The sequence below is a fragment of the Miscanthus floridulus genome, chromosome 16 (genome assembly GCF_019320115.1).
Source record: "Miscanthus floridulus cultivar M001 chromosome 16, ASM1932011v1, whole genome shotgun sequence".
NCBI lineage: Eukaryota > Viridiplantae > Streptophyta > Magnoliopsida > Poales > Poaceae > Miscanthus > Miscanthus floridulus.
The window spans coordinates 51,485,904-51,499,126 of record NC_089595.1 but is presented as its reverse complement, the minus strand read 5'-3'; the positions used below and the strand labels follow the sequence as shown (position 1 = coordinate 51,499,126).

The window sequence follows — 13,223 nt, the reverse complement described above, 5'->3', positions numbered from 1 at the left end:
CTCCCACCATAACTCTAATTTCTAATCCACTCCTGTCCGACTTTCATCAACTAGCAGTACATCGTTCACGAAAAGCATACACCAAAGGATGTCCCCTTGTATGTCCCTTGTGACCTCATCCATCACTAAGACAAACAGATAAGGGCTCAAAGCTGGCCCTTGATATAGTCATATCCTAATCGGGAAGTCATCCATATCTCCATCACTTGTTTGAACACTAGTCACAACATTGTTGTACATGTCCCTAATGAGTCTGAAGTACTTCGTTGGGACTTTATCATATAAAACAATGCATATTATTACAATTAAATAAAATATCCTAAATCACGGCGAGTAGCTCCCTATTCTTATATTGTATGCACAATTCCACCCCAAGGGCAGTGTCCTCATTTATTTGACACAGAAATTTGGAATACTACAACCTTCCTCCCCCTACCACCCTGTTGCACTAAGGGCAAATGCAGGGAGATAAACATAAATATTCCATCCGTACATACATGAACTTAGATGGACCTCTTGTGTGGTCACGGCAGCAGCAGCACAAGGTTGCTTAAGTGCAGATGATTCTCTTTGTGTTCCTTGACTGTATTGTGATGCTGTTACCAAGTTTCATGACCTCCTTTACAAGTTATCATCATCAAATATTGTCGAGAGCACAAGCCCACGGACAAATTTGCTCCTTTGAACCCTTTCCTTCTGATCCTTCTCCGACAATGATGGTTCAGCTCTGTAGATTCACCACAGCAATTTAATCAAGAATAAACACCAAAGAGAAATATAGTGAATGAGGGGGGAAATTTGGTACACAAGGTGAAACATTAAAACATCATTCTGAAATGTTCATTATTTTGTTCAGCTCACAAGTCAAAGATAAGCAAAATCGAGGTTTGTTCATTTCGTAGGTCTCTACAGAACATGTAGATGCAATCATGCATGTAGCTCATAACAATCCCTTAGAAGAGGATGTGCTATAATTTTCAAGCATAACTTTTTTTTCATTTGTTAGCACTAGCTGAAAACATGTGAAAGTGCCCATAAAGCAAAATCGCATTTCAGCATTATGGGTATAATGATAGCTATTAGGTAAAAAAAAAAGCACAGAGCCATGAGGGCGAAAATGTCAATCATCAATGCATACAACCTTATGGCATCGGAAGTACAAAATCTTCAACCTATTTCTTTGAACGGTGCCAAATAGACCTAAGAATCATGACAATCAGCATAAACCACATCTTAGCATCACAAAGAGTGTATAGTGATCCACTGAGAAAGTCAGCAATACAGCCATGAAGGATAAGTTACTAACATATTAAACAAGCAATACCGAATAAAGCTATTTGATATGATATTTTTAACATGCTTGGACGGCATAAATATGCACTGGTTCCTCAGTGAAGTACCACAGTTAGAAGATTATATTATCCGCAAACACAAGAAAATGAGAACTTGACATAAAGTGGAAAACTATGAACTATCATACACTGACCAGATACAACGGTATCGTGGCAAAGAGGGAGCTGAGTGAGGCAGCAGAAAGAACAAGCTTGAGGTGACATACCTCTCTACAGTCTTTTCATCTGGGAATTTATTTAGCAAAAAGTTATTGTCAGATGAGTCGGAATGTAAATCTTTGGATGGTTCAGCCACAGGCAAATTACAAATTAAAGATGACAAAAATGGATCTGGTGCTGCAGCAGGAGGATTGGATACATAGGATGATCCACCGAGAAATGACTGCAAACTGCCATTTCTCAAGTCCTTTCTCAACAAAGATAACAAAGAATGGGACCCGGTAGATACTTTTCGAACTCTGCGCCTGCGTTGCATGTATTTTTCATTAAGGAAAACATTGTGTAAATTCTGTTCCAACATACCTATGTATCTTCAACTGTAGTATAATGTGAAAATGTAAAAATGCAAGTGATCAGCAAGACAGCAACAGCAGCATAGTAAAGGATATCTTGAAATGACTTCCATGCTGCATAGTCAAATGTCCTATCAAGTCCATTCCAACCCTTGTAGCACAGATGGGGCATACCTGAAAGGGCATTTCAGCAAATTCCATAAGTTTTTGTTATCTAAGTCTATTATGTAGGATGATCTTAGTTGTAAAGCAGGTTAAATAGCTAACACTGCTTCTATCATGCCCTAAGAAATAAGAAAAGAAGTGATTAATCCATCTGTTACAAGTTTGCAGCAGTCTTCAGAATAGAGAGAAGATTTCAAGCCTAAAAAAGTATAGATTCGTCAAATGGAAAAGAAATACTGTAAAGGATTAAGAGCTGGAAGACAGCAATGAGTCTGACAGAAATGAAAAGAGGCAAATGACAATGCACCAAAGTTTTCTTCAAGTCTCAACAAGCAGAGACAAACAATTGGTATGGCATCAAAAAAGAAACTCTGGATTGTATAGTACCCCGGATGAGCTAGAAAATATTGTCTTAACACAAGGAATGAAAATGACACCCATGTTTGGGCAATGTTGAAGAAATGTGTGAGATCTATGTCAATCCCATTTTGTAGTGGTTGGTCCTGATTAGTTTTGTACTTCTGTTAGGGCAAGCAAAGCCAGGGTAGTAAACACTACCCTACTAAAGCTTGGCAGCAAATGGTAAGAACCCAACGACTGAGCTATATATTCATATCTCCAAGATAGGTAAAGTGAGCATTTGCCCACTGAGGCTTGAACACAGATAGGCCAGAGGCGCAAACAGCATCTAGATAAAAAAAAAAAAAACAAATGCACAAGGCTTTCCTGCTTCTAATTCCATTGGCCAGTTACCACTTAATATACTGACAAAACACTTATATTAGCGATATAAAATGATTGTTAAATTGTGATTCTACAAGGTGTGCAATATGTAATCCTACATATTTCAATCTAGTTTCCCAAAAGATATTTATATTCTATCCTTACTTCTACCCAAGTCCAGATGGATTAATCTGTTTTGTTGGTTCTTGTAGACAATAACTAACAAGCATTCTTTCATGACAAACAAATCAACCAAAAAATTAATTACCAAGTCAGAGTTTTACAACAGTCTTATTGGGACATTTCATGAAAGAAAATGGCCAGATTAAATGACTCGACAATAAGTGATATGAAATGGCATACAAGATAGAATGGTCATCAGCTGCAAAGAAAGGTAGTACAATCCTTCAGCTCCAAAAGAAAAGCCACAAGAAATCCTAGCACAAACCCAAAAATCATCCATATCTAGTACTTCAACTTCAACGTCAATATGGGTGCTAACAGAAGATACCGACAAATGAGGCAGCTAATCTAGAATGCAAACAAGAATAACAAATTACCTACTAGTATTCCATTGGTTCATTTTCAAGCATAGTCATAATTAGCAAAATACAGCAAGAAAGATTGTCAGGTAAAAGGATTGTATGGGAAACTTGCAGCACAAGCAACAAATGTTACACCTAACCCAACCCCAAAGACAGAAGTTCAACTAACCCATCAGATAAAACTAAAACCCTCTCAGTGCAGCCCAAAATCAAAAGTTTAAAACAGCCACTTGATGACTTGAAAGGCAAATATGCCTAACAGGACACCAGGAGCTCACACAGAAAGAACACACATGAGCACAAGTGGATTTGGTAGCTGGAATGACTTAGCCTTTTTCTGGTTTTTCTCTTCTACTAATTAGCCAACGTGAGCTACAAATCGGCTGTGATAGCCTCCTACTTAATGCAGAAGATTACCCAACTAATCAGCCTATTACTCCATGCTGAAAATTAGCTAAAGTAAATGCTATGCACCTAGACACTAGCATGCACCTACACACACAGGATTATTTCCAACACCACTTTCCCAACAAACCCACACAATCATTCCAAATACGATTCCCCCAATCCAGCACACAAACACACCTACCTAAACCCCATAAGCAACCACGTCCCACAATTCCAACCAACAATGCTCTCAAAAGGTGACACCTAAGAGATGGTTCCAACCACTTTAACCTGTAACCTCCATTTAACCATCACAATTGCGAATTGCAAAGGGGGAAAAAAAGCATGCCTAGAAATGCGTAGTTGTACCGATGGTAGACATCATCATTTCATCAGATGATAAGAATTGGGCCGGGAACGAGTGAAAGCAACGTACCCCGCTCTTAGCCTCAACGGCATGCTCGTCGTCGATGTGGCAGCAGAGGCTGACGAAGTCGAAGTCCTCGCCGCAGAAGGGGCAGTTGTAGGGCTCCGCCCCGCCGCGCGGGTCCGTCGCCTCGTCCCCGCCGGCATCCGCGTCGTCGAACCCCATGTACAGATCTGCGCGCGCACCAGCGCATAGGCATAGACACCGCCCATCAAAACCAGCCGCGTGAAAAAGACGAATCAAAACGAACGAGGGGAAGAAAAGGGTCGATCGGCCGGGCGTACGTACCGTAGCGCGCCTGCAAGCGCCTCGCGGCGGCGGCGGCGGCGGAAGAAGAAGACGAGCGGCCCCACACGTCGGCGGCGTCCATGGCTGCGGGACCGAAACCCTAGGCCGGCTCCCCTCCTCCCTCTCTTTCCTTCCTCACTGCTTCTCCCGCTTTAGAGGGCGGTGTTGGTAATGGTTTTTGTCGGTCGGTGGTCTGGTCTGGGCCTCCTTTTCCTCAGTGCTCCCGCGTCTCCCTCTCAACGGCCGTGCGTGTGCGCGTGTGGTGGATTGATGGTGTTGGCTTGGGGCCGGTGGGCGGTGGGAGTGATGCGCGAGTGACGTGCCAACCAGGGTGAACCTCGCGCACGGTGAGCCGTAGGGATGCATGAATGTGGGGCACGGCATAACTACCGCTAATGGGCCCGTTTGCTTCTGATTTAAACCCCTTTTTCGGCTGTGGCTGTACGGCCCAGCCCAAGCAGATTTCAGAGACGCTGTAAGCATTTTCATCAGCTTTGTAGAACAACTCTTTATTTTGATTTTTTTATATAACAAAAATCTTATCGACAGTTTGGTAAAAAATCTCTTTAAAAATAAAAAATCACTAAACACCAACTAACCTACATATCCTTCTTTCCTTTGTGACTTTTCTCAAGCCCACATGCTTTTCAGCCCAGGTTGTCTAAACTCTAGACGTCAGGTAAACACAAGTCTCCGCTCCTTCCGTCCTCCGCTCGCACCCTCTTCCCGGTTTGTCCCTGCCCTCAGCGTCTACGAATTGCCGACGTCGCAACCACCACCCCGCCGCTAGCCAGTGGCTAGGGGCAGCCCCATGCCCCACACATACTAACACAGAAGTCGTGCTCGGTGCTCCAACCGCTCAACTAGGGCTGCAAGGGGTTTAGTTTGAACCGCTTAGGAACACGGCCCGCTCCTCAAATTAGCGGGTGGATCGAATCGGATCGACTCTAAGTAGAAAAGGGTCACTAACCCTATCGATCCGAAATGACCCTTGGGTCAACCCTCCGCTTCGTGTCACTCTTGCTACCGCCTAGCCCCGATTGATTATAAAGTTAAACAAATGCTTGCATTGCTCTCTGAGTCTATGGAGCCAAGGGAAAATAGAAGGGGCGGTTCACCCGCGGGCCATTGGAGTGGGGAAATTAAAAGGTGCGGTTCGACCATGATCCTAGCACTGATTACAGCGGGGCAGCTAAAGGGTCACCCCGACCCGCACCCTTTGCAGCCGTATGCTCAACTGTTGCCTATGACTTTGGCTCTGCCACTCCGTGTACGACCATTTTTTTTTTCTTCCAAACTCCTTAATCTATAAGATTTAAAGGATGTGTACTAAAAGCGGTTGATTGAGTATTTTGTTGTCAATCAAGATCTTCTCATTTTCATCAAAGAGAATTTTAGATGCTTTGCTATTTGATTTGCCCTATCCCTAACTATACATGAGCATGCAGCCTGCCCGGTGGCCTAGCGCAAGGCCCGATTTTTTTTGCCTAGCCCAACTCATTTAATACACTGAGAGTCAACAAGTTGACTTGACAGCTTATTTATGAAAATAGATAGACAGAGAGAGTTTCATAGACTTTGATTCCCTATCACAGTTATCAACATAAAAGCTGATGTGGTAATCTTAATAATTATGTCATGAAACTCTCCATTGAGATTAGCAATAGTAGATTTTGTTTTTCTTATCTCAGGCTTCGCTTGCAGCATATAACCATTAACCAGAAAGATCACTTGTAACAATTCGTTTGAGCTGACTGCTGCAGCCTCAGGCTTTGAGCTGACTTGCAGAATTCTTCGGTTTCCTTAAATTTGGCCATCTTAATTTGTTTTCACGGCGATCTCTCTTTCAGCCACTTTAACAGATCATCATACGGAGCGAAAGAATAACAAACATTGGCACACAAAATTGTTTCCTTTCATAAGGTTACAACATATCATATATGCATAGACAGGTACAGTGTCCACCAGCAGCACCAGCAGCAAGGGTAGTTTAGCAGCAGGGGCAACAAACAACAATAACTACAACATTGCAGTATCATCTGCGTTGATAGATTTTATTACTGCAAAATTGATCCCAGCAGCACTACCGGTAGTTACGGTAGACAGGAGTGTACATGCAGCTCTCTGCATATTTCACCAGCCTGTTCGCTTGCTCGTAAACGATCGTAAATTTCTAGCTAGGAACAGTGTTTTTCTCTCACACCAAATCAGCCAGCAGTAAATAATCCACGATACGATACGGCCTCCCGAACAGGCTGCAGGTCTCTGGGGGGAGGCAGACGTGTCGCCAAACCTGCAGAGGGAAGTAGATGATGTCAGATCAGGCATGTATGAGACTTAGGGGGTGTTTGGTTTCACCTCCTAAACTTTAGTTGTTGTCCCATCAGATGTTTAGACACATGCATGAAGTATTAAGGGGGTGTTTGGTTGCCCCTCCTAAATTTTAGTCGTTGTCCCATCGGATGTTTGGACACATGCATGGAGTATTAAATATAGACTAATTACATAATTTGCGACTAATTTACGAGACGAATCTTTTAAGCCTAGTCCATGATTTGACAACGTTTTGCTACAGTAACCATATGCTAGTGACGGATTAATTAGGCCTAAAAAATTTGTCTCGTGGAGTACTGACGGATTATGTAATTTGTTTTTTTATTAGTATCCGAACACCCCATACAACATCCTTTCGATACACCTTCTAAATTTTAGTAGTTGGATCCAAACACCCCTTAAATATAGACTATTTACGAAACTAAATGCACAGATTGAGACTGTTTTGCGAGATGAATTTTTTAAGCCTAATTAGTCCATGATTTGACAATGTGGTGCTACAGTACATGTACTAATGACGGATTAATTAAGCTTAACAAATTCGTCTCGCCGATTACTAACGGATTCTGTAATTTGTTTTTTTATTAGTATCCAAACACCCCATGCGACATCCCATGTGACACCTCCTAAAATTTAGTCCCTCAATCCAAACACCCCACGAGAGTGGTGAATGCCAAGATCAAGATGTGGAATGGTGTCTGCAAAGCAAAACAGAGGACGTGTGTACCAAGTTCATAAGCTTTTGCAGCCACGGCTGCAGCAATGTGCGCAGAGATCTTTCTAATGTTGGTGAAGGGTGGGAAGATCGATCCCTTGTCAAAGTTCTCCTGCATGGACTGAGCAGCTAGTGCTTCCGCTGTTTGAATGGATGAAACATGAGATTGGTCCGTAGTCTCATCAAGGTATGAAAAACGATTTTTTATGCCCAACGGTTTCCGTTTGGAGCTACTTACAGGCGGCAAGAAGCATGTCCTCGTGGACACGGATGGCTCCAGAAATAACAAGACCGAGGCCGAATCCCGGGAAAATGTAGGCATTGTTCGCCTGTTGTAAATAGAACAGTTGAGTTAGCAATAAACAACTTATGTTTTGCGGGTGTTTACACCAGCAAGATTGCATTGCCTAGTAGGATTTAATATTAAAAACAAGTTCTACCTGCCCAGGTACAAAAATCTTCCCATCGTACTCCACAGGGTCAAATGGACTGCCACTGGCAAATATTGCACGACCCTGAACATAGAATGCAAATAAAGAGATACGAGTTGCAAACTACAGAGTACAGACCCCACAAGTTTCTTTCTAGAAATCAGCCACTTCCTCTCTTTTTTTTTTGTCCAATTAGATCACATTTTAATAAACAGGAAACTGAGCACAGGTTCTAGTGATGGCTACATTCAAAATGGTAGCCAGACAGTGCAAAAAATGCCAAATGTTTTGACTCAAGTGGACCAATTTGCAGATCAAACTCTGCAAAAGATGATTAGACGGTTCACCTGAGTCCAGTTATATGCTTCTTCAGCAGTACATTCAGAATGTGAGGTTGGATTTGACAGTGAAAAGATGATAGGCCTCTGCATTTATAATTAGCAATATCAGAGGTTAGCTTTCCATCCTCACAATATACCACCAAACAATGTCAGAAAACAGAAAAAAAAAATTACCTCATTGAAGGAAGCCATGGCCTCAACAACTTCTCTTGTGAATGTTCTTCCAACTCCAGATGTCCCAATCAGAACTGTAGGTTTGATGGACTGGAGGATATGACCAAAGGTTAGTAAATTCTTTTCTTTGAAAACAGCACAAACAGGACAGCTTTAAGTGAAGGCAGCAGCTGCTAATGAACTGAAGTACAATCTTAAATGCACATGAACGTGACTACCTGAACAGCATCATACAAGGTTGTCAAGGGCTCATGCTCATGTACCCAAGGTTTTTTGAATGACTGAAGGGAGTTTTTCCGAGAGTCAACAATCAAACCCTGTATACAAAATATCGTGTTAGGATGTCAGATAAACAGGTGAGCAAACATTGTACTAGCAACAGTGCATTTTCCTTTGGTTACACACCTTTGAGTCCACCAGCCAAACCTTCTTGCGGCACTCTTCAATTGGAGCCTTCGTCTATAAATCGATCCGACCAGTACATGTTAGAGTAAGAACTAGGACAAAAGAAACCTACCACACATTCAGATACTAAAAGTATGTAGCTAGTTACCTGTTTTGAAATCTCAAGAGCAATGAGTTCTGCAATACCAGTTCCAGCCTGAAATCAAATACATTATCAGAATCTTATCGATCGGTCTACTTTCCTCGACAATAATCTTACTAACGGTCACAATCCCATTTCAAAAGATACTAGTACATAGTATGCTTCGACAGTTGGGTGACAAAGAAAATAACAGTTTGCCAAGAGATGTTCTAACTAACCTCCCCAGCACCAAGGAATAAATAAGTGTGCTCTGCCAGGGTCCCACCAACCACATTGAGTGCTGCTAACACACCTGCAAGGACCACTGATGCTGTGCCCTGCAAACATTCATATTTCCAAATCGGTACCAATCACAAAAGGCAATAAACTGAAGGATAACGATCTCAATTAATTAAGGTTGCCCCCTGGTATCAGTAAAAATAAAAACACCATGGGTGGTTCCATTTACCTGGATATCATCATTGAAAACAAGATGGCTCTTCCTATATTTTGAAAGCAAATCAAAAGCATTATGGTTGGCGAAGTCCTCAAACTGTCCAAAGTTTACAGCGTTACATTTTGCGATAAAGAGTAAATTGATCCGGCATAGCAAAAGTACAATGTTGAGTCCAACTCACCTGAATGAGGACTTTCTCACCGTAGATTTGCTTAACAGCAGCCATGAACTCTTCAATAAGCTCATGATACTCTTGCCATTAAGGAAAATGCACAGATAAGATCTCAAGTGTCACATATTTTGCCAATTCCTAACTCCCAGCAATCTCGACACAACTACATACCTCGCCAGTTGCACGTTTTTGCCGGAGTCCAATGTAGAACTCATCATTAAGCAGTTTCTCATTATTTGTGCCAACATCAATTGTGATAGGCAAACACTGCAACGTAATTTAGAATTCACCAATTGAGATAACTTAGTTGTTTGTTGGTACCAAACATACAGGACCATTACAAGAGATGCAACCAAAAAGGGGACAGAAAAGATATGATCGCTTACAGCTGATGGACAAACTCCTCCAAGAGCAGTGTATAGAGCAAGTTTGCCTACAGGAATTCCCATTCCCTATAGAAGGATCCAGTATAATATAAGCAAAGGCCCTCAAGTAATAAGCAACTAATGAGACAATCATACCTGAGAACCCAAATCTCCAAGTCCCAAGATTCGCTCACCATCAGTAACACAGATAACTTCAACGTTCCTATGTGGCCAGTTCCTTAGAACTTCTAGGACCTTCCCCCTGGAATGCACCTCGCGGTCAGTCCAGATCAAATAGGTAGATGGTAGACAGCTATATATTATTGTAAAGTTCAAGCAAATATAGGCACACATACTTGTCCCTCAGGCTGACATACAGGCCCTGTGGTTGTCGAAAGATGGACCCATACTTCTGGCAGGCCTCACCTACAGTTGGTGTGTAAACCACAGGAAGCAGCTCCTCCACATTATCAATTAAAAGCTTGTAGAAAAGCCTTTCGTTCCTCTTCTGAAAACAGGAGGTGTTAAGCCCAATGATGCAACCAACCATTCATTCTAACTGAACATCTCATATCAATTATGCTGGCCGTCGCAAGCTTTCATATAAGAGTAGAAAGGATAAACTGGGGTTACCTGAAGGTCCATCATGGCCATATAGCGCTGCAAAGGGACCTGGTACTGCCGCAGGTTGTGCATGATCTTCTTAACCTACATATACATTAAAGTGATCTTCAGTATAAAAAGAAGAAGAAAGAAAGGTCAGCATAACAACAGATACTGTTCTAGCCAGTATTGTGCACCATACTTGGAGTTCCTGAGACACAACTGCAGGAGGAAGCAGCCCACGCAAGTGGTGTGCATCCCTCTCCTTCTCCGTGAAAGCAAGACCCTTGTTGTGATGTGGATCCCTCAAGAGGGTGTAACCGCTGATGTAGAAATAAGACACGTCAGCATATTTTTCAACCAAGTGAAGGAAACTTATTTATTGGAAAGAATTATGGTCGTAGATTCAAAGAAAGGCTTTGCAACCAGCAGTGAACATTCTAGAACCCAGATATTTTTCCTTTCTTTGGGTGACATGGTCATATAGTAGATTACGTGACAAATTTGATTTGGTAATATATTACCATAATATGGTTGCAACTTAGTATCAATTTCCATCATATTTCACTGTCGAAGGGGTAGCAGCAGAAACCAGACAAAATTCATATCGCTGTGGGCCAGCTTAGAATATACTTGCATGAAACAGAAAACCCCAAAGCAAAGCAGACAATTCCTGGCTTTGCTCAACAACTCTGGACCTAACTCAGCATGAGTTCATTTGTGACTCCAACCCGATTCAGAATTCTACAACAACGCCAAAAAAAATATAAACATTCCATTCGGAATTCCACAACACCGCCAAAAAAACATTCCGAATTCAGAATTCTACAACACCGCCAAAAAAAACGTTCCGAAAATCGCGTGCATTAATAATAGAACAGGCAATTAGATTTTTTTTTATAAGAACAGGCAATTAGATTTGACTAGACGCAAGCAAGCAATAGTAGAATTAGAACCAGTATGTATATGGTAGAGCTAGACAGCCAGAGCCCCAAGCATCTAGGCTCCTAGACACGTCAGCATCACGCGGACGAAACCGCGTACCAACCCTGGATCAACACGAGAGTCTGAAGCAAACCAGATCCGGGGATTAAAGTTCAGTAGATGTCACATTAGGTATTTGGATACTATTTAGAAAAACTAAACATGAGCCTAATTAGACTTAATAGATTCATCTCCTAAATTAGTCTGAATACGTGCAATTAGTTTTGTAATTAGTCTACGTTTAATACTCAAATTAGTGTCTAACTATCTGATGTGACAGGAACTAAATTTTAGTAAGAGAAACCAAACACCCCCTAAACAAAACCTAGATCGGCGGCGCACTGAGCCCTTGTTTAGTTCACTGCCGATTCTGCATTTGTACAGTGATGTTGCACTGTAGCTATACTGTAGCGTTTCGTTTGTATTTGTGGATTATTGTCCAAACAGTGACTAATTAGGCTCAAAAGATTCGTCTCGCAAAGTACAACCAAACTGTGTAATTAGTTTTTGATTTCGTCTACATTTAGTACTTCATGCATGTACCGCAAGTTTGATGTGACGGGGAATCTTCTTTTTGCATAGTGCCAAACTTTGGATTCTGGGGAACTAAACAGGCCCTGAGACCTCCGCCCGCCCACCCACCCAGATCCAATTCAATTCCCGAATTCACACCCCTGCCGCGACTCGCCGGCCCACCTTGCGACGGAGAAGGCCCAGGGCATGATGGGCACCTCCTCGGCGGCCCTGTCCTCGCCGTAGTGGTCCTCGTCGACGACGACAACGGCCGCGGCCGCCTCCACCTGCTCCTGCTCCTGCTCCTTCTCCTTCTCCGTCTCCGTCTCCGCGGCGGAGCCCATCGTGACCGCCTCCACCCGCCTCGGCGGCACGGCGCGCACCTTCACCGCCGCGACGCTCCTCCGCAAGGTATTCCTGTAGGTCCGGCATCCGTCGCAGCTGCTGCCGCCGCCCTCGCTTCGTCCTCCCCGCTTCCACTGCGGAGAATAAACAGACACACACGCACACACAAGCTCAACTGGTCAGGTGGTGGCAACTTCGGCTGGCTGTACGAGGAGAGTAGCCCGCAATTGCGATGCCCGGCGCGCGGAGCACCGGGAATCACTAGCGGAGGGAAGGTGCTGTGGAAGGGTGGTTAGGCCGTTCGTGGAACGTACCGGGGAGGCGGGGGACGCGGGGGACGCGGCGGTGCGCGCGGAGATCATGGTGGCGTCGAGCTCGGCGGATGGAGAGAGGGAGGCGGGAGCGACGCGGCAGTGGCAAGCAACTGTCGTCCTCCTCCTCCCTCTTCGGACTCGGAGCTGGGCAGCTGGCAGCGTGGAGAGGGGAATGCGGCCGGGTGGCGAGGGGTACAAAAAGGAAGCGAAGGGGGCTTGGCTCAGGGGGCGGCGGTGCACGTTGTAGTTTTCCGCGTGCGTCGCGCGCGTCACGCGCACGTGGACACGGGGGCCGCGGTGGGGTCGAGTTGGGAGAGGGAGGGTATTTTAATTCAGGAGACAAGCCGCTGCGTCCCGCGGGCTGCTTGGCTGCTGCGCACCGTGACCTTGGGTATTGACGGGGTTGTTCCCCGTTTTAGCCGACAGGATGATTGTTCGCTTTGCGATGGTTGCCTGGTATAGACATAAAAAATCAAAAATAAATTAAGATAGGTACGTAGGTTATGTATTAATAGTGAAAAACTAACTGGATGGCTGAGAGGTAGGTTGA

At 43.7% G+C, this 13,223-nt stretch overlaps 2 protein-coding genes across 6 annotated transcripts; both read right to left on the bottom strand.

Moving 5' to 3' along the window:
- Nucleotides 1-245: 245 nt before the first annotated feature.
- LOC136512609 (protein DEHYDRATION-INDUCED 19 homolog 2) lies at nucleotides 246-4,767 on the bottom strand. Of its 3 annotated transcripts, XM_066506570.1 has the most exons (6): nucleotides 4,400-4,767; nucleotides 4,121-4,284; nucleotides 1,961-2,038; nucleotides 1,487-1,827; nucleotides 1,142-1,200; nucleotides 246-727 (listed from the first exon to the last, which is right to left on the bottom strand). In XM_066506570.1, the coding sequence occupies exons 1-5, from the start codon at nucleotides 4,479-4,481 to the stop codon at nucleotides 1,173-1,175; spliced, it is 693 nt and encodes a 230-aa protein (XP_066362667.1). In that variant the 5' UTR covers nucleotides 4,482-4,767; the 3' UTR covers nucleotides 246-727; nucleotides 1,142-1,172. The 3 variants fall into 3 exon arrangements, with proteins under 3 accessions (XP_066362667.1, XP_066362668.1, XP_066362666.1); XM_066506571.1 differs by lacking the exon at nucleotides 1,142-1,200 and having other exon boundaries at nucleotides 4,400-4,761; XM_066506569.1 differs by lacking the exon at nucleotides 1,142-1,200 and having other exon boundaries at nucleotides 1,559-1,827; nucleotides 4,400-4,740.
- Nucleotides 4,768-6,280: 1,513 nt separating this feature from the next.
- LOC136512608 (NADP-dependent malic enzyme, chloroplastic-like) lies at nucleotides 6,281-12,861 on the bottom strand. 3 transcript variants are annotated; one of them, XM_066506566.1, is made up of 21 exons: nucleotides 12,674-12,860; nucleotides 12,198-12,493; nucleotides 10,720-10,840; nucleotides 10,548-10,622; nucleotides 10,271-10,422; nucleotides 10,071-10,176; nucleotides 9,936-10,001; nucleotides 9,721-9,816; nucleotides 9,559-9,630; nucleotides 9,390-9,473; nucleotides 9,160-9,258; nucleotides 8,948-8,995; nucleotides 8,800-8,853; nucleotides 8,613-8,711; nucleotides 8,395-8,484; nucleotides 8,227-8,304; nucleotides 7,889-7,963; nucleotides 7,687-7,777; nucleotides 7,461-7,589; nucleotides 6,661-6,692; nucleotides 6,281-6,539 (listed from the first exon to the last, which is right to left on the bottom strand). In XM_066506566.1, the coding sequence occupies exons 1-21, from the start codon at nucleotides 12,719-12,721 to the stop codon at nucleotides 6,483-6,485; spliced, it is 1,968 nt and encodes a 655-aa protein (XP_066362663.1). In that variant the 5' UTR covers nucleotides 12,722-12,860; the 3' UTR covers nucleotides 6,281-6,482. The 3 variants fall into 3 exon arrangements, with proteins under 3 accessions (XP_066362663.1, XP_066362664.1, XP_066362665.1); XM_066506567.1 differs by having other exon boundaries at nucleotides 10,271-10,419; XM_066506568.1 differs by lacking the exon at nucleotides 8,227-8,304 and having other exon boundaries at nucleotides 12,674-12,861.
- Nucleotides 12,862-13,223: the final 362 nt, after the last annotated feature.